Below are 21,287 nucleotides of genomic sequence, written 5' to 3' on the forward strand. Positions count from 1 at the left end.
TGGAGGGGGGCAAGGTGACTGAATGCTTTGAATCCCACGGTGAGGAGTTTTGGGTGAATGTGAAGGTGGATGGGCAACCGCTGGCGTTTCTTGACAAGTGGAGAGACATGTTCTGATTGTTTCTGTAGAAAAATGATCTGGGCAGCAGGGTGAAGTATTGACTGGAGTGGGGAGAGACAGGAGGCTGGGAGGTCAGCAAGGAGGCTGATGCAGTAATCAAGGTGGGATAGGATAAGTGATGGGGTTAATGAGATAGCAGTTTGGATGGAGAAGAAAGGGCAGATTTTAGCGATGTTGTGAAGGTCAAACTGACAGGATTTAGTGATGGAATGAATCTAAGGGATGAACGAGAGCGAGAGGAGTCAAGGATAATGCTAAGTTTACAGGCTTGTGGGACAGGATGGATGATGGGACTTTTTACAGTGATGGGAAAGTCAGAGGGAGGACAGTAGCTAGACTGTGAGCCCGTCAATGGGTAGGGATTGTCTCTGTGGCCAGATTGTACATTCCAAGCGCTTAGTACAGTGCTCCGCACATAATAAGCGCTCAATAAATACTATTGAATGAATAGTTGGTGGGGAAGATAGAATTTCCATTTCAAACATATGAAGTTTGAGGCGACAGGAGAACAACCAAGTAGAGATGTCTCAAAGGCAGGAGGAAATGCAAGACTGCAGAGAGGAAGAGAGATCAGGGCTGGAGATGTAGATTTTGGCTATCACCCACACAGAAGTGGTAGTTGAAGCCAGGGGAGCGAATGAGAATGCAAATGGAGAAGAGAAGGGGATGCAGAACTGAACCTTAAGTGACCCCCACAGTTGGGGGGCGGGGGAGGCAGAGGAGGAGCCCACAGAAGAGACTGAGAATGAGTGGCCAGAGAGATTGGAGAAGAACCAGGAGAGTGCGATGTCAGTGAAGCCGAAGATGGATAATGTTTCCAGGAGAAGGGTGTGGTCGACAGTGTCTAAGGCTGTTGAGAGGTCGAAAAGGATTAGGATGGAATAGAGGCCACTGGAATTGGCAAGAAGGAGATCATTAGTGACCTTTGAGAGGGCCGTTCCCGTGGAGTGAAATGCATGGAAGGGGGAATTTGAGAAGAGGACAGTGGGTGTAGACAACTAGCTCTAGGAGTTTGGAGAGGAATGTTAGGAGGGAGATGGGGTGATAACTGGAGGGAGCTGTGGAGAGAAGGGAGGGTTCTTTTAGGATAGGAGACCTGGGCATGTTTGAAAGCAGTGAGGAAGAAGTCACTGGGGAATGAACAGTTGAAGATGGCAGTTGAGGGGTAATAATAATAATGATAATAATAATAATGTTGGTATTTGTTAAGCGCTTACTATGTGCAGAGCACTGTTCTAAGCATGGGGGTAGACACAGGGGAATCAGGTTGTCCCACGTGGGGATCCCAGTCTTAATCCCCATTTTACAGATGAGGTAACTGAGGCGCAGAGAAGTTAAGTGACTTGCCCACAGTCACACAGCTGAAAAGTGGCAGAGCTGGGATTCGAACCCATGACCTCTGACTCCAAAGCCCGGGCTCTTTCCACTGAGCCACGCTGCTTCTCCAAGGGCAAGTATTTTGTTAAAGTGTGAAGGAGTGGGGTCAGGTGACAGGTGCAGGTGGTGGATTTTGAGAGAAGGCAGGAGATCTCTTGAGATTCTGCTGGAAAAGATGGGTGAGTTGAAAAAGGGGCAGGAGGGGGACAGACTGGGGAGGAGCAGGGTAGATTTTAGGGAGATCATGCCTGATAGTGTCAATTTTCTCATTAATGTAGGTGCCCAGGTCATTAGGGGAAAGGGATGGGGGAGGTGGAGGGATGGGGGTTTGAGGAAGGAGTTAAACATCTGGAACAATTGGCAAGGGCGATGGGCATGGGTGTCAATAAGGATGGAGAAATAATTTTGCTAGGCAGAGGAGAGGGCAGAGTTAAAGCATGCAAGGACAAACCGGAAGTGGACAAAGTCAGCCTGATATCTAGATTTCTGCCCGCAGCGCTCTGCGGCTCGTGCACAAGAGTGAAGGAGGCAGACTGTGGAGGTGATCTAGGGCTGTGGGTTAGTGGAATGTGATCGACGAAGGGATAGGGGAGCGAGTGATCATCAAGGAAAGATAATTTGGGTATGGAGGCTAAGAGGGGCATGATGAGATGAGAAAATCGGATGGGGTCAAATGATTGGAGGTCTCTGTTAAGGAACAGCACACAGGGCTCACGGTCTTAATCCCCATTTTACAAATAAAGTAACTGAGGCCCAGTGAAGGGACTTGCCCAGTGTCACACAGCAGAAAAGTGGCAGAGCAGGGATTAGAACTCAGGTCCTTCTGCCTCTTGCTTTATCCACTAGGCCATGCTGTGGCCTAATTTCTACAAACAATCAATAGTATTTGCTGAGCCACTACTGTGTGGAGAGTACTATGCTAAGTACTTGGGAAAGCATAAGAGAGCTAGTAGACACAATCCCTGCTTTCAAGGAGTTGACACTGTAACAGGGGAGGAAGACACAAAATGGCACCTGATATGGCTGCCCCACTCGCCTCACCCTGATTCATTCACTTTAATCATCTCTGTTGTCTTTGTCTGATGCCGTCGTCTCCGACCCACGGCGACACCATGGACACATCTCTCCCAGAACGTCCCACCCTCCGTCAGTAATCGTTCTGGTAGTGAAGCCATAGAGTTTTCTTGGCAAAAATCTGGAAGTGGTTTTCCATTGCTTCCTTCCACGCCGTAAACTTGAGTCTCCGCCCTCGACCCTCTCCCATGCCGCTGCTGCCCAACACAAGGGGTTTTGACTTGTAGCAGACTGCCTTCCACTCATTAATGTTGGTATTTGTTAAGCGCTTACTATGTGCCGAGCACTGCTCTAAGCGCTGGGGTAGACACAGGGGAATCAGGTTGTCCCACGTGGGGCTCACAGTCTTCATCCCCATTTTACAGATGAGGTAACTGAGGCACCGAGAAGTTAAGTGACTTGCCCAAAGTCACCCAGCTGACAAGTGGCCGAGCCGGGATTCGAACCCATGACCTCTGACTCCAAAGCCCGTGCTCTTTCCACTGAGCCACGCTGCTTCTCCACTGCCAAAGCTAGGAATGGAATGGAATGCCTCTGCTTGACTCTCCCTCCCGTAGTCGAGACCGGTGGAATACTGGAAACTCTCCAGGTGCAATTCTGAGAGGGTGTATTCCCATTTTATAGATGAGGAAATCGAGGCATAGACAAGATAGGTGACTTGCCCCACATCACACAGCAAGCAAGTAGCAGAACTGGGGTTAAAACCCAGGGTTTGGGAATCCAGGCCTGTGCTCTTTCCACTAGGGCATGCTGTTTAAAGGAATCTTTAGACACATGAATAGAAGGGAATCAGCAGTCATAATATATTTAGATTTTCAAAAGGTCCCACATAAAAGGCTTTTAAAAACCCACCACTCATGGGATTGTAGAAAATATTCTGTGTCAGAACAAACTAGAGCGGGATAAAGAACCTCTTTTGAGTATGGAGAAGTGGCATTGGTTGGATCGCCTGGGGACAGGGCTAGGGTATTTTCAGAAATGATCCACGTGTGTAAACTAGGGAGTCCTGCTCTCCCTCCTACTTAGACTGTGAGTCCCATGCAGGACAGGGCCTGCATCTGACCTCATTAACCTGTACCTTCCCCAACATTAAGAACAGTGTGACAAATAGTAAGCGCTTAACAAATACCGTAAAATAAAACAGCGTCACGGCACACAACTCTCCATTCCTCAAAACCCTCCACCGGCTTCCCGTGTCCTTCTGGAGCAAGCAAAAATTCCATAAACTCATTCCACCCTCTCTTCCCCTACTACCCTCCAACTCACTCTCTCTAGTCCTAAAAGAACTTCTTCTTGAACCTTGTCATTGACTCTCCTGCTTCCATCCCCTCTTCAAGCTTATTTTCCCAGTTTGAAACTCCTCCTTCTTCCAATCCAACAGACCACAGCTTTGCCCATATTCAAAGACTTCCTGAAATCCCACTTCTTCCAACAAGCCTTCCCTGATGAATTTCCTGCACCTTGACATTTATTATTTATTTTTTATTCATAATTTATTTTTAAATGTTCATTTATTTATGCAATAATATCTGTCTCCCCCTCTACACTATGAGCTCATTGTGGGAAGTGAACGTATCTACCAACTCTGCCGTATCGTACTCTCCTAAACACTTAGCATGGTGCTCTGCGCACAGTAAGCACTCAATTAATACGATTGATTGACCTCAAGTTGAAGAAACTCATCAGCCTCCTCTAGCATTTAGGTGCTTACCTATACTCACCCTCAGCCCTTATGTATATTTGTTTATTCATTGTAAATTCAATTTATTTATTTAATTATTATTTTGCACGCTTTATTCACCCAGTCTTAGTCCCACAGCATTTATGTACACATCCATAATTAATTCATTTATATTACTGTCTGTCTCCCCCTCTAGACAGTGAGCTTGCTGGGGGCAAAGAACTTGTCTACCAACTCTGTTATACTGTACTCTCCCAAGTGCTTAAAACAGTGCTCTCCATACAGTAAGTGCTCAATAAATTTAGTTGATTGATTGGTTACCCTATTTGTAAACATTTTTGTCTGCCTCCCCCAGAGAGTGTAAGTCCTTTGTGGACAGGGCACATGTCATTTCTTCATTTTATGCTTTTCAAGTGCTTAGTACAGTGCCTGGCAGCCGGAGTGCACAATAAATATTATTGCAACTTGCCCTAATACTATCACTGACTCTGGCCTTGACCAGTTTATAAAAACTGCATTTCAAGGTTGAGCAAAGGAGCAAAGACCCAGTTAAGGAAGTTCAAATGAAAGTCCTGAAACCGAGATGCTAGTTTCACAGAATGAACATTCAAGAATCAGGTCCTCCTTTGCAGGGAACTGTGCTGGGGCCCTGATTTAAACATTTGATAATAATAATAATAATAGTAATATTTGTAATATTTGTTAAGCGTTTAATACGTTTCAAACACTGTTCTAAGCCCTGGTGTTTATTAGATTGGACACATTCCCTATCTCACATGGGGCACACAGTTTTAATCCCAGTTACACAGATGAGGGAACTGAGGCACAGAGAAGACTTGCCCAAGATTAGCCAGCAAACAAGTGGGGGAGGCGAAATTAGAACCCAGGTCTTTCTAACTCTCAGGCTCACGCGCTCGCTATCCACTAGGCCATGCTGCTTCCCTACAAATTTCCACCGAGATTACCTCAGCTTTTCCGATGAATGTACGTGTTCAAATGTCTCACGAAGAGCTTGCCATCCCAGTGGAAAATTCATAAAGAGCCGCAGTAACAATAAGAGCATTCAGGTTCCCATATCTATCCTTCGGCCCAGACAGGTGCTAAGCAAATGAGTTTTCGTACGTCACCTGAATAGGGTGGTGTCTAGTACCTGGCTTTTCCTCCCTCCCTCTGTTTCTCTTCAACTGCTTCATGTTCTACCTCAAGTCAGGATGGAGGACAAAATGAAGCAATTCATTTTAGGAGAAGAACCTCACCTGGAAACGGAAAACCAGGCCACGGGGATGCTCAAGGAACTCTCGCTGAAATGGTTCATGGAGACTCAGGCTCCTCTCATGTTACAAAATGGGACTCTGCCCGAGTGGTTCCATGGATTCATTACGAGAAAGTAAGACTTACCCTTTTTTATGGTTATTATTAAGTGCTTACTATGTGCCTTGCACTGAACTAAGCATGGGGGTAGATACAAAATAATCAGGTCAGAGATAATGTTTGTCCCTCTTAGGGCTCACAGGGAGTAGGGAGTAAAATTTAATCCCCACTTGACAGATGAGGAAACTGAGGCCCAGGTAAGTTAAATGACTTGCCCAAGGTCATCCAGCAGGTACGTGGCAGAGCGGAGATTAGAACCCAGGTCCTCTGACTCCCAGGCCCGTGCTCTTCCTACTAGCCCATGCTGCTCTCTCATCCTCTTCCATCTAGTATATCGGTGAAGGGCAGCATGGCGTAGTGGATAGAGCACGGGCCTGGGAGTCAGAAGGTCAAGGGTTCCGATCCCAGACCCGCCACCTGTTTGCCGTGTGACCTCGGACAGGTCACTTCACTTCTCTGGGCCTCAGTTACCTCATCTGTAAAATGGGGATTGAGACTGTGAGCCCCACCTGGGACAATCCAGTTTGCTCGTATCCACCCCAGTGCTTAGAACAGCGCCTGGCACATAATAATTATGGTATTCGTAAGCACTTAACAAATACCATAATCATTATTACTATTATCAATAATAATAATAAGGGCTCAAACCTATTTGTAAATTCCTCTCTCCACAGAAAGGAGAGAAGGTTTATGACGAGGGTTCTCTTTCGACCCTCCTAAATCCGGGAACAATACTGATTTACCTTTGAGGGCTTTGGGATTCTGGCAGGGACTGGCTGGATGAGGTAGGGGTTGGGGAACGGGTCTGGGTTATAAATTATAAAATTGCCTCAATGAAGAGAACTTTGAGCAGTTCAACTATCCAAAGTTGTTTCCTTTTCAGTTGCTCAGTCAATCAGTAGTAGTTACCGAGGCCTACTGTGTTCAGGTTTATTTTACTGAAGGACAGTTTTGAACTTCCCAGAAAATTTCCTGTTGTATTTTACTCTCCCAAGAGCTTACTACAGTCCTCTGCATGCAGCAGGCACTCAATAAATACTATCGCTTGATTGATAGGAAGCCCCAAAGTGTCAAAAATTCAAATTGCCATTAGGGGGAAGATTTGGGTTTTTAAAGCTCAGTAAAGATGCAAATCGTTTTTTAGGTTTTCTCTCTGATCACCTCTAATCAGGCAGCTTTCTTACCAAACACTAAAGATACGAAGGGACCGGTGGGTCTGTCGATTTAGCAGCTGTTCGTAGCACCGGATCGTAGAGAGTTTGTTCACGTCTCCTGGTCCACGGCCAAGGTGTAACACTGACCTCAACATTCTCAGGGCTTGAATCCAGGTTTAGAAGCTGAGAGATGCTTTAGGGAAATTGCTCACATTAGAAAGAAGCTCACAGTAACTTGATTTGCACAAGTGTCTTGTGGTGAAGTACTAAATACCCTAATGAAGATTCATTTTTTTCTAGAGTTCTTAGGGAATGTAGCTGAAGTTCAGTCAAACACTCTGGGTGCTTAAAAGCACCTCTTCCAAGAGACCTTCCCTGACTAAACTCTCTTTTCCTTTTCTCCCACTCCCTTCTGTGTCACCCCGATTTGCTCCTCTTATTCACCTCTCCCTCAGCCCCACAACATTTATGTACATATGTGAGCCCATCGAGGGCAGGGATTGTCTCTCTTTGTTGCCAAATTGTACTTTCCAAGTGTTTAGTGCAGTGCTCTGCACAGAGTAAGCACTCAATAAATCCCATTGATTGACTGATTAAAGTCCCTTTCTTCCTCAGACAGACAGAAGCGCTGCTTGAAGACAAAGCTGTGGGCTGCTTCATCGTTCGATTAAGTGACAGGACAGTTGGCTTCATTCTCTCTTATAGGTAAGACCATGGGCGAAAGAGGGATCTACCTCAGACCCTAAAAGATCCTAAAAGATCCCCCTACAATCCCCCGGTGGACTTCCTGTAGTCATCCTAACGGCCCGTCTTCTCCCTCCCTGGCTCTTACCTCTAACTTGGCTGCTGCTCCGGGGTAAAAAATAGTACCAGCAGAGTCGGAGGAGGGAAATTTTATCCAAGACAGGGAGAAGACACAATTGCAGTGGGCAAGGGAAAAGAGAAAATTTCCACCAAGGCTTCCTCTGCCTGGGTTTGCTAGCCCTGGGAAAAAGTTTTGGTCTTTTTTTTTAATGGCATTCGTTAAGTGCCTACTATGTGCCAAGCACTGTACTAAGTGCTGGGGTAAATAGAAGGTGATCAGGTTGGGCACTCTCCTTGTCCCACATAAAGTTCACAGTCTTAATATATATTTTATTAATAATGATAATAATACTAACTGTGGTTTTTGTTAAGCACTGTGTGACAGGCACTGTACTAAACACTGGGGTAGATGATAATAATAATAATGATGGTATTTATTAAGCACTTTCTGGGTGCCTAGCACTGTTCTAAGTGCTGGGGTAAATACAAGGTAATCAGGTTGTCCCTGATTCTTAATCTCTATTTTACAGATGAGGTAACTGGGGCACAGAAAAGTTTAGTGACTTGCCCAAAGTCACAGGAGACAAGTGGGGGAGCGTGGATTAGAACCCACATCCTCTGACTCCCAAGTCCGTGCTCTTACCACTAGGCCACATAACGGATGGACATAGTCCCTGTCTTACGTGGGGCTCACAGTCTCAATCCCCATTTTACGGATGAGGTTACCGAGGCACAGAGAAGTGAAGTGACTTGACCAAGGTCACACAGGAGACAAGTGGAGGATCTGGGATTAGAACCCAGGTCCTCTGACTCCCCGCCCCACGCTCTACCCACTAGGCCACTCCGCTCCTCAGAAGGTCCGGAGAAGCCATAAACACCACGGGGGGGTCGAGAGGTGTCACAACTCAACCTGGCATGTTTCCATTACAGAGGTAGCGACCGATGCCGGCACTTCGTCATTAACCAACTCCAGAACCGGCGTTATATCATCTCCGGAGACACCTGCTCCCACGACACCCTCCAAGAGCTCATCAGCTACTACAAGTCTTCGCAGATCGAGCCGTTTGGGGAAAACCTCACTTTCTCCTGCTCTCGGGTAGGCCGCGCCCAGCCATCCCGAGGCCGGGGATTTTACATCGGGGTGGCGGGGGAGAGAGGCGAGTGGGTGGTGGACGGGTACCCTGACTGAAGCTCCAACCGTCATCCTTCTTAGGACTGGAACGAACGGCCCTAGGGCCGAACCCAGCCTCCAGATTCCCAGACTCTTTCTACTGAACCAACAGCAGGGAACTGACTAGTCCTCTGCCCCGCTCTCTGCCCCAGCCTCCAGCACAGTGTTACAGCTGGGGTGGGTTCTCTCCCAGCCCCCTCGAGGAACTCTCAAAATAAAGCAACAGTAGAATCTAGATTTCTTCCTAGATACCGTTGTTTCCGATTCACAGCAAATCTATAATTCTTTTTCCATTGAGTTTTCTTGGTAAGAATACAGGAGAGGTTTACCACTGCCTTCTTCTTCTTCTTGCCATTGTCTCTGAACAACATTTTGATCCCTTGATCGTCCACCTTTGATTCTTTCCCATGCCGTTGCTCCCCGGCACAGATGAATCAACTTTGTCGGACACTTCAGCTTAGACTTCTCCATACCCTGACGAGAGCAACTCTCAATGACATAGCTCTAAGCTTCATCAGCGTACGCAAACTCTCCAGTCACAATAAGGCATTGATTCGTAAGATAGGGATGTCTTAGGGCAATAAAATAATAATAATGATCATAATCTCGGAATCTGTTAAGTGCTTACTCTGCGCCTCGTGCCCTACTCTAGGCCGCTGTAGATACAAGCTAATGAGGTTGGACACAGTCCTTATCCCACATCGGGGCTCACTGTCTAAGGGGAAAGGAGGATAGGTATTTCATCCCCATTTTACAGATGAGGAAACTGAGGCCCCAAGAAGTTGTGACTTTGCCCAAGGTCACCCAGCAGGTAAGTGTTGGAGCAGGGATTAGAACCCAGGTCCTCCGACTCCCAGGCCCGGGCTCTTTTCATTAGGTGGTGCTACTTCTTGTCCTTTCCTCCTCCTTTCCTCTCTGCTTGGAGGAAAGCGATCGGTAGATACAGACCCAAGGGTGAGACGTGAGGCTTAGTGGTGACAGGACGTGAGGATGAAGTGATGTCTGCCGCTTTGAGATCTCAAAGATATTCTGTCCTGCGCTTCAGGCTGCATCCGAGCTCCTTACCAGCCATCTTGCAATGCATGTCACTGGATGCTAGGGGACCAGGCAAGAGAGCGTGGGTTGTTCACCCACTGCTCGACAAACAACTTGAGTGTTCGTCTTGCGGATGGTAGAGCATACCTTTTCCCTTTTAGAGAAGCAGTATGGCCTAGTGGAGAAGCCCAGACGTGGAAGGCAGAGGATTTAGGCAAGTCACTCTCTGTGCCTCCCTTTCCTCTTTTATAAAATGGGGATTTAATAATTGTTCTCCTCCTACTTAGACTGTGAGCCCCATGTGGGACAGGGCCTAGGTCTGACCTTGTATCTACCCCATCTTGGATCAGGGCTTGGCATATAGAAATCACTGAAAATGTTATTATTATTTATAATATCCTCCTGGAGACACTGTGCGAAGGTGCAGTGTCGCCTTAGCTCAGTATGACGTTCACACTCACGGATACGATCTCACCTTCAAGAGTGATATCTTCAAATCGAAGAACAACTGATTAGGCTATTGCCCAGGGGCAGGGCAGTGGGGAAAACTGAGACTGGCACCGTTACTGCTCTTCCGCATGAAGGATCCTCCTTCCCTGAGGTTGGCATTCCAGCCATTTTCTCTATTGGCTGTAGAACTATTGAAAAAAAAAAGCAGCGTGGCTCAGTGGAAAGAGCAGGGGGCTGGGAGTCAAAGCTATAATCCTGGTTTGGCCACTTTCCTTCTGTGTGACCCTGGGCAAGTCACTTTACTTCTCAGTGCCTCAGTTCCTCACCTGCAAAATGGGAATTCATGCCTATTCTCCCTCCAACTTGGATTTGAGTCCCTTGAGGAATCTGATTATCTCATATCTACCCCAATGTTTAATTCACTGCTTAGCACATAGTGTTAACAAACACCCCAATTATGGTATCTGTTAAGCGCTTTCTACGTGGCAAATACTCTTCTTTTATCTACCCTGGTGCTTAGTATACTGCTTAACATATAACAAGTGCTTAACAAATTCCACAATTATTCTTTTTGGTATTTGTTAATCATTTTCTATGTGGCAAACACTGTTCTAAGTGCTGGGGTAGGGACACGTTAAGTTAATCGGACACATTCCCTTTTTTATGGTATTTATTAAGTGCTAACTATGTGCCAGATACTGCTCTAAGCATTGGGGTAGATACAATGAATCAAATCAGGCACAGTCCACGTCCAACTTGGGGCTCACAGTCTTAATCCCCATTTTACAGATGAAGTAACTGAGGAACACCTTACACTTTTTTTTAAAATAATGTATGTTAAGAGCTTACTAGGTTCCAGGTACTATACTAAGTATTGGGGTACATACAAGCTAATGAGGTTGGACACGGTCCCTATCTCACATGGGGCTCACAATCTTAGTGCCCATCTTAGAGATGGTGTAACTGAGGCACAGAGAAGCTAAGTGACTTGCCCAAGGGCACACAGCAGACAAGGGCAGCCTCAGGACTAAAACTCAGCTCCTTCTGACTCCTAGGCCCACCAGGGCATGCTGCTTCTGTATCCCCCATGGGGCTCACCGTCTAAGTAGGAGGTAGAACGGGTATCAAAGCCTGGTTTGATCTACCCCACAGCCTGATGAGACCGACTTGTACGACGCAATCTCTTTGAAACCTTCAAAGTCGGCCAGATCTCGAAAGACCAATGCCTTCTTCTCAAAGCAAGTATCTCGGGACTCTCGGCCCTCTGGTTCCACAAGTGAAGAGCCTAACTATCCCAGAGGAGCTCCGGTACCCAAGGCTTCCTTTCTCTATGATAAGAAAATCCTGGAAAATTGTCCTGGGAGTGTGACGGAAGAGGAGAACAACTCTTCTCTCCAGGTGGGTATGGCTTCAAGGCCCAGGGAATAATTCCCGACTGTAAACACCACTAATCTTTGACTTTACACTGCAATTTTCTCCCTCTCGGTATCCCTTGAGAGGGCCGGGGAGAGAGGGAAGGAAGGGGGAGAGAGAAAGAAAGACGGCGAGGGGGCCGGGGGAGGAGCACTTATCGTTCTGTCTTACCCTGTCTTAATCAAAACTAGATTATTTACCTGTAGTCCCACATCTTGGCGTGTCCTTCACCCTCCGTCCGGCGCGGCTCCCATTAAACCATGCCATCTCCCAAGGCAAACTCTCCTGTTGGCCTTTCCTGTGTTTGACAGCTCAGACTGATCTGACATCACCTCCGGAAACTCTCCTTACCCTTTTTTTAAAATGGTATTTGTTAAGCGCTACGTTCCAGGCACTGTACTAAGCACTGGGGTACGTTCATGCTACTGAAGTTAGACGCAGTCCCTGTCCCACAGGGGGCTCACAATCTTAGTGCCCATCTTACAGGTGCGGTAACTGAGGCACAGAGAAGTCAAGCGACTTGCCCAAGGTCACAGAGCAGACAACTGGCGGAGGTCCTTCCGACTCTCAGGCCCGTGCTCTATCCACTGGTCCACGCTGTTTCAACGGCGCTTAACTAAATACCAATAGACCCCAATCACCTTGCTACGGGGCACTTAGTGGGTGATACATTTCAAAGAGGCCCCATTTAGGGAGCGTACCTTTAGATGGACCCTGCTCGAGATGGACAATCTTAGGGGTCTACCTATAATGAGGCAGCAAACCTGAGAGACTGGCCAGGAGTTGGGCGAGTATTTGGGACTATAATCTAGTTCTCAGAAACGGCAGATGCCTTGCTCTATGGCATCCTGCCAACCGGGATCAGAGAAAGCAGCCCAGCTTCCCTGTAAATAATGAAAAGCCCATTAGTGACCCCCCCCTTGGATGTTAAGGGCATCTGTATAAATGACTATATAGACAGTAAGCTCCTTGTAGGCAGGGAATGGGACTCTTTAGTGTTATACTGTACTCTCTTAAGCGCTTGACACAGTGCTTCGGACACGGTAAGCTTCCAATAAATACGACTGAATGAATGTATGAATACAGGGAAGCAGCATGGCCTAGTGGAAAGAGCACAGGCCTGGGAGTCAGAGAACCTAGGTTCTAATCCTGGCTCTGCCCTTTGCCTGCTGTGTGACCTTGGGCAAATCATTTAACATCTCTGTGCTTCAGTTTCCTCATCTGTAAAAAGGGAATTAAACCCTATTCTCTCCTCCTTAGACTGTGAGCCCCACGTGAGACGGGGACTGCGTCCAACCTGATTATCTCGTATCTACCCCATTCCTTAGTACTGTGCTTGGCGCGTAGTAAGTGCTTAATAAATACCATAATTATTTTTAATTATCATGCACGTGTATAAAGTAGATATTTTATGCACATTATATATATATATATACCCATATATATATAAATGATTGAATACCCTATAGCGTGCATTTGCACATTTATAGTATACATAGGAATTCAAACAATCTCTAATGTCAAGAGAAAGTAGTAGGAATTCACAGCCATCCAATTTCAACGGTCCCTAGCTTTCATTTATCACACATACAGACACTCCTCTAATGCTAACCTTTTCGATGTACCTCCATCTCGTTTACCTCGCCGCCAACCTCTCACCCACATCCTGCCTCTGGCCTGGAATGCCCTCCCTGCTCATATCCAACAGACAATTACTCTCCCCACCTTCAAAGTCTTATTGAAGGCACAACTCCTCCAAGAAGTCTTCTCTAAGCCCCCGTTTCCTCTTCTCCCTTCTGCGTCATTCCGACGTGCTCCGTTTATTCAACGCCCCCTCCCAGCCCCATGGCAGTTTTGTACATATCTGTAATGTAATTCATCTGAAAGTTATTTATTTATTCACATCGATGTCTGTCTCCCCCTTTAGCCTGGGAGCTCACTGTGGGCAGGGAATGTATGCATTTTTTGTTATACCGTACTCTCCCGAGTGCTTAGTTCAGTGCTCTGCACACAGTAAGCGTTCAATACATAAGATCGAATGAGTGAATGAATGAGTGAATGACCCACACTCCCCTCCCATTCCCCAAATCTTCGTTAGTCTTGTCAACTCCTGGTCAGCTTCAGCACATGACCGTGCCCGAGAGACAGCCGGTCAATTTCGAAAACAACCGAGGGGACTCATCGCGGTTCTTCCCTGCCAGCTTGGCCCTTAGATCCACCGAGCTAGTACTTAAACAGCTGTTTTCTCCCCTCGCCCTACTTCAGGGCTCTGACAGGCCCCCGCCGCTCCCAGAGAGGAACCTGTCATTCCCATCTGAGACCTCTGGTTCGAGAAGCCAAGAGAAGATCATCTATGCAGAGCTGAAGAAAGTCAACCAGAAAAGCAAAGGACTGAGCCTGGAGACCCCCGGCGGCGGCGACCGAGCGGCCGTTAAAGACCCCTTCAGGGGAGACCCCCTGCAGAAACCGGAGGACGCGGGTAAAGCCCAACACACGCAGAGCCCCAAGCCCCTGACCTGGACGAAGCACCCCGAGGGTTCGAGTCCTGAAAGGAGTGACACGCTGACACAGACGTCTTGGGATGGCCTCTGCTCCGCAATCAACCCGGAGTCCCACAGGAAGCAGGTTCCCTTTCCCCGGTCTCCCAACCTGCCCCGGGCACCGGCCTTCTCCTCACTAAACTCTCCAGAAGCCAAGGAGAAACTGAGGTCGTCTCCCACTCCAACTTCTTCTAAGGCCTCTCCGAAGCGAGGCAGCAGGCCCAGGGTGCCCCTGGAGCCCCAAGATGGCGAGCAGACCCGGGCCTCCTCTACCGCTGTCCTGAGGAACATCTCGAGGTGGTCCAAAGCGAGCGAGCCCAGCTCCCCGGGCACCGTGACCCAAGGAGCCGGCTACGAAGAGTTCGGCAAAGGGGCGGCCCCTGACCCCCACCAGCCGGGGGCAAAGGATGCAAGCGGCACTCAGAAGCCGGTCCCGGGCATTTGGCCCAAACAAGACAGCCGGGACCGAGTTTCGGAGAGATCGCCCAAGTCACCTCTGTTCACGGCCAGCACCGCCGGCAGCCAGGGGAGCGGGGAGGAGAGCCAGCCGGACGACACTTACGAGAAGATCCCGGGCCACCTTTCCGAGGGGCCAGCGGCCAAACCCGTTCCCGAGGACGGTAACACCTACGATTGCATCTACTTCAGGAAGGGGACCGAGACCAAACGAAACCAAAAGGTACAGCGTGGGCCTTGGGGTCTCCTTCCCTATTAGGGGAAGGGCCTAGTAACTCCAGGGAGCCGGGGACCCCAGGTTCTGAATCCAGGAACCTCTTCCTCAGTGATGTTGGTCAGGAGAGGTGGGCCACTTTTTGAAAAAAAAAAATGGTATTTGTTAGGCCACCTCCTGGGGCGTTTGGCTGGAAGAGCAGCAATCCAATCAAGTCCCATGGCCTAGAGGGTAGAGCACGGGCCTGGGAATCAGAAGGACCTGGGTTCTAATCCCGGCTCTGCCACTCGTCTGCTGTGTGACTTTGGGCAAGTCGCTTCACTTCTCTGGGCCTCAGTTCCCTCATCTGCAAAATGGGGATTAGGACTGTGAGGCCCATGCAGGAAAGGGACTGTGTCCACCTCAATTTGCTTGTATCTATCCCAGCACTTAGTACAGTGTCTAGCACATAGTAAGTGCTTAACAAATACCACAATCATTATTATCATTAATAAGAAGTCCAAGGATCTGGTCAGTCTTGAGGCACTCACTCGCAAATGATGGTAAACCTGGACTCTCCCTCTTAATTAACTGTATACCCGTCACTGTGTCCTCAGGCTACTCTTTCCATGACAGAGCTTGGATAAGCATCTCCAGGTGGATAAACCCCAGTCTCTATCCCATCAGCAGCCCCCAATGATCTACATTAATAACACTAATAATCATAATAGCAGGATTTTTAAAGTGCTTATTACGTGTCGAGCACCGTCCTAAGTGCTGCGGTACAAAGGAGTTGATCGGGTCAGACACGGTCCCTGTCCCACAGAGATGCCATTTTGCATATGAAGAAACTGAGGCCCAGAGAAGTGAAGCGACTTGCCCGTGGTCACCCAGCAGGCAAGCGGAGATGCCGGGATTAGAACCCAGCTCCTCTGGCACCTAGGCCCGTGCTCTTTCCACTAGGCCACGCTGCTTTCCAACTGCCGTTCCCCAGGACCGTCCAAGGAGGAGACTGTGATCCAGTTGGCTTATGAAAGTTCTGAAGCCCCAAGGAGGCGATGTAGGAAATCAGTTTACTTGAAACTGCTGAAAGGCATGCAATTGCGACCTTTAAAAGTTCCTGCCGAAGGGAGTCACATGAAAGCAAACCTGCAGAAGGTTTTGAGCGATTGCACTGACTTTGAAAACCTGACCTGGGTGCTGAAAGAAGAGAGGCTCTCCTCTGGTTTACAAATCCAGTCTGAACCCAGACAGAGAAATCTCCAACCTTCATGTCCAAACTCAGTCCGTGGGCATGAGATCTGTCTCCCTTCTGCGGTTCTAACTAGAGCCTTTTGCTTTTCAATCTGCAGGCTGACAAGTACAGAAGATTCTTCTTCGCTGACAGAAAAAAATAAATCATGATGAGAGTGATTCTTGTTCAAGTTTCCTGCCGCCCAGAGCACAGGAAGAGAAGCTCAGATTTCTGAACCTGGGGGGTCTGAGAAGAGCCTGAAGAGCTGGAGAAGGGGGCGGTGACCCCCTCGGAACCTCCACTGCTCCTCTGCCGTCTCCGGGTGTTCTTAGTATTCATTCGTTCATACATTCGATTGTATTCCTTGAGCGCTTTCTGTGTGCGGAGCACTGTACTAAGCACTGGGGAGAATACAATACAGTAAAGACACATTCCCTGCCCACAATAGCTTGCATCTTGGGAGTTGGGGGAGACAGACATTAATATAAATATCTTACAGATATGTACATAAGGGCTGTGGGGCTGGGAGGGGAAAGAACAAAGGGAGAAAGTAACGCCGAAGAGAATGGGGGAAGAGGAAAGGGGGGTTTAGGGAAGGCCTCTTGGAGATGTGCCTTCAATAAGGCTCTGAAGGAGGCGAGAGTGATTGTCTGTCGGGTTTGAGGAGGGAAGGCCTTCCGGGCCAGAGGAAGGATGTGGGCAAGGGGTCGGAGGCGACATAGACGAGATGGAGGCACAGTGAGGTTAGCGTTAGAGGGGTGAAGTGGATGGGCTGGGTTGTAGTAGGAGAGTAGTGAGGTGAGGTAGAAGGGGGCGAGGTGATTGCCCTCCCTGCCTCCTGTTTCTCCTCACTCCAGTCCAGTCTGTTGATCGGATTACTTTTTCTAAAAAACAAGCGTTCGGTCCACGTTCCCTACTCCTCAAGAAACTCCAGATCAAACCAAAACTCCTTCCCATTGGCTTTAAAGCGCTCAATCACTTTGCTCCCTCCTTTCTTATCTCTCTGATTTCCTACTATAACCCAGCCCGCACACTTCGCTCCTCTAATGCCCACCTCCTCGCTGTACCTCCAGCTTGTCTTTCCCAACGCCAACCCCCTGCCCACGTTCCCGCTCTGGCCTGGAACTCCCTCCCCCTTCACACCTGACAGTCTATCTTTCTCTCCACCTTCAAAGTCTTCTTAAAATCCCATCGCCTCCAAGAGGCCTTCCCCGACTAAGCCCTCATTTCCCGGATTCCCTTTCCCTCCGCATCGCCCTCGCGCTTGGATCTGTACCCTTTAAGCACTTGATATTCACCCCACCCTCAGCCCTGCAGCACTTATTTACATATATCTATTTTAATGTCTCTCTAGCCCTCTAGACTGAAAGCTCGTGGTGGGCAGGGAACCTATCAACTCTGTTATACTGTATTCCTCCCAAGTATTTAGTACAACGCTCGGCACACACTAAGTGCTCCATAAATATGAGTGATTGATTGCTGAGGTGCGTGCCCAGGGGTCTGGGCTGCTGGAGACAGTGCACTCTAAGCCTAAGGGGGTCTCTGTTCTCCGATTATCTCCGATCCCTCCCTGGGACAGAGACAAGACCGGCAGCTCAAACCCGTTGCTGGCAATGAACTCGGAGCATCAGAATTGCAGAGAAAATTTCTCCTAATTATTCTGGCCTGATTCCTAAGCTAATTGAGTGTGCAGGGGTAGTAGGGAAAGGACTTTTTTAGCCAAATATTTCAAACTAATTATTTGCCTGCCAAGACGCTAGAAATCGATCACGGAGATAATGGCCGTTTTTTCCTAGGAACCGCTACATTACGAGAGCCTGGTATTAAATTTGAAAATCAATGGGGTTTCTCTCTGTCGGAAATTGAATTCAATTGCTAAATTGGAATAAAAACGATTGATAAACTTCGCACGGTTGAGCAGAACGGCAGCAGTGGTAATATTTATTTTATGCCCACTGGGTCCAATGCACTGTACTTAGAAGCGCTAGGAGTTCCAAACAGAGAAGGGACACATCTCCTGTCCACAAGGAGTTTACGCTCTGTGGAAACACCGTCTAGACTGGAAGCTCGATATGGGCAGGGAATGTGCCTGCTAATTCCGTTGAACGTGGTGGGGGTTTGGGGGTGGGATCAAGGGGGGCTGCCTATTGTAGACAAGGATTTTCAGCTCGTTGTGGGCAACTCTGAGAGTCGGCAGGTCATGGGTTCTAATTCCGGCCCCACCACTTGTCTGTTGCGTGACCTTGAGCAAGTCACTTCACTGGGCCTCAGGTTCCTCATCTGTAAAATGGGGATTAAGACTGTGAGCCCCATATGGGACAGGGATTGTGTCCAATCCCAAGCATCTTGTATCTACCCTAGCTCTTAGAACAGTGCCTGGCACATAGTAAGTGCTTAACAAATACCATAATTATTATTCCTTATTATTATTATTATTGTATTGTGCTCTAAGTGCTTAGTACAGTGTTCTGCACCTAAGTGCTCAATAAATACAATCGATCGATTGATTGACAATTCCTAAGACAACAGCTGGCAGAAGGACTTCAAGTTGAACCGACGGATCGGAAGAATTGGGTTTCAGCAGGTCTCAGCTTGAAATGTAGATGCAGGGAGAAGAATCCTCCGAAGGAAAACGTGCGAATTAGCCAGCTGAGCAGGGCATAGAAGCTCAGATAACTGAGATGGAATATTGTGGGTTTGTCACCTTTTAGCTCCTGCTGGGACTGACAACCAGTTAGCACCATCCTACTTTATATCCATTCCCTGGGGGAAACGCATCCAGAGCGTGAATGCTAGGGATTTTGTCTACAGCATCTTGATCTAGGAAAGGCCAGGAACCACAATTTTACACAGATAAATCGTGAAACATGAACAGGTGATGCTATGTAATATGGCCACACCCTGGCATAAGTGTACATGCTTTTTTTGTCCTAAAGAACCCCATGTCATTCCACCAAACTAGTGTTTCTGTCAATGAATTGGGCAAGAGGCTATGTTTCTGAACAGCATCCAGCCTTGGAGACTTACAGCTGTCCTATAAATTCTAACTGACATTGAAGAAGATCACAGGGGAGACATTTTGAAGAGTGCGGGCAGTGCTCGGAAAAGTCAGAGAGAAAGTCAGCCACTTTTCTTTTTACATAACGGAGAGCAAGGAAGACGCTAAAAGACCTAGGCCACTGCCTGCAGCTCTTCTAAGAAATTAGTCCTTTGGGTAAGTAGCAGCCACGATGACTGCTTCCGAAACTGCAGTGATGTAAACCCTCTTCTCTCTGAAAGCCCTCCTGTGATGACCGTAATTTATTCATTTTTATTAACGTCTGACTCCCCCTTTAGACTCTAAGCTCGCTGTTCTCCCTCCTACTTGGATTGGGAGTCCCATGTGAAATAAAGTCTATTCTCATCAGTTTATATTGTATCTACCCCAGTGCTCAGTACAATACTTGGCCCATAATAGTCCGTAAGCTCAATGTGGGCAGGAAACTCATCTACTGACTCTGTTATTGTGTATTCTTCCAAGGGCTTAGTACAGTAAGCGCTCGATAAATACGACCGATCTACTGACTGTCCGGTGGCCCAAACCTCTAGGCGTATGGAACCGAAAGCTGCCATGACCTAAGGGCAGTCCTCACTCACCTCTCTCAGATGCCATTCCTGATTTCCCAGATGCCAAGGTCAATCCCGCTCTCTCCCTTGAGCAGTAGGTCCAAACAAATCGGCCGACAGTGGTGTCAATCACTCGAGCCGCAGTTCCGGGTGAGGGGGAGGACACCCAGATCAACAAGAGGAGAAGAGAGGAGAGGAGACGTGAGGAAAGAAGAGGTGAGGAGAGGTGAGGAGAGGAGACGAAGAGGGAGAGGTAAGGTGAGGAGAGGCGAGAGAGAGGGAGAGGGAGAGGGGAGAAGACGAGAGACTGGTCAGAGGAACACATCCCAAAGCCTTCAGGCATCATCCAATCAGTCGAAACATTTAATCCAAGGAGGAAGGGGGGAGAGGGGTAATGATACAGAAGCAACGGGGACGACAGCCCTTCTGGCGACAGTTATAAAAGTGTGTCTGTCTGCATGATCCTGGACTGACTCGGGACTGCGTGGGCAGTGGCAGTTCTGTCCCGTTTTTAGGGAAGGGAGATGTACAGAGATACATTCATGCATTTTATGAGAAAAATTGCATAGCTGGTTAAAAACAATGTCTTTTTCTTTTTTGCCCTTGATCCTGATGCTGTGCTTCTTGGGATTCTCATGGGTGACCTAAAACTGGTCACCTTCCACAGTCGTTTTTCTTCTTCAGTTTCTCAAGTCCAACCTTCTCGGGTGGGGAGGTCTGAGCCGGGCCGGGAATTCCCTTGGAGACAGCCAGACGCGGAGACCCGGTTTCAAGTCTGGAACCGAGAGGGCCGAGCTGGACACGCACGAGTCGGCGGGAAGGCAAACACGTCGGGAGCCGCAAGGACACCGACGAACCAACCCCAACGAACTCAGCCTGGCTGAGGCCCGGGTGCCCTCGGGGACTCCAAGGGGTGAGTGAGTGTGTGTGTGCATGAGAGAGAGAGACACACACTCACACCTAGACAACACGGTGAGGACAGAGTCATCGTCAGAGACCGGCCTCTCAAATCTTCCCCTCTTAAGTCCTGTGCTTTTGCTCCAAGATTCAGCCGAGTTCAGCTTCTTCCAGGCTGTGTTTTTTTGAGTTCGTTTTGAGTTGGTTTTTTTTTGCTGAAAGGACTACATTCAGTTTTCCTAGATTTAAAAAGAACAGGAAACATGCCTGTCTTCTGCAAGTCAAAGGGAACACCCCCCCCCCCCCAATTCCCTTCTTATCCATAAGGTCCCAGGGAGCCACGTTGGAAAGAAATCCCGAGGGATCCGAAGTTGCTGCAGGCCTGGGGTCAGCTTGTCTGGATGAGATTGTAGGGGACACACCCAGTCCGTGCTGCCTGAAGCGGGGAGCCCTTCAGCCCCGTAAGGGCCCGAAATGCAGGCGGGCAGGGCTGAGCCCGACTCTCCGCTAGCTGGAATAGCCGGGGATGGATGTCAGATTCTGATGTGGAAAGTGCTGAAAAGAAAACCGGGGAGAGAGCCGACGTAAGAAGCAAAGGCAGCCCCTCCCAGACCTCGGATTCAACTCTCGACCTGGGCCTCCGGTGCTTAACCGATGGGGGTGGGCCACGCTGCATCTCAGAAAGCCCCCTCCTCAAAGCCAGCAAACCTG

At 48.4% G+C, this 21,287-nt stretch overlaps 1 protein-coding gene across 1 annotated transcript in view; it reads right to left on the reverse strand.

The window, feature by feature from the left end:
- Nucleotides 1–20,024: 20,024 nt before the first annotated feature.
- CIB2 (calcium and integrin binding family member 2) overlaps nucleotides 20,025–21,287 on the reverse strand; it is a 46,098-nt gene continuing 44,835 nt past the window's right edge. Inside the window, exon 6 of the mRNA XM_029064585.2 lies at nucleotides 20,025–21,131. Coding sequence (XP_028920418.1) covers nucleotides 21,110–21,131 — 22 coding nt within the window. The 3' untranslated portion in view covers nucleotides 20,025–21,109. The remainder of the gene's footprint in view (nucleotides 21,132–21,287) is intronic.

This window comes from Ornithorhynchus anatinus, chromosome 5 (assembly GCF_004115215.2).
Source record: "Ornithorhynchus anatinus isolate Pmale09 chromosome 5, mOrnAna1.pri.v4, whole genome shotgun sequence".
Classification (NCBI taxonomy): domain Eukaryota; kingdom Metazoa; phylum Chordata; class Mammalia; order Monotremata; family Ornithorhynchidae; genus Ornithorhynchus; species Ornithorhynchus anatinus.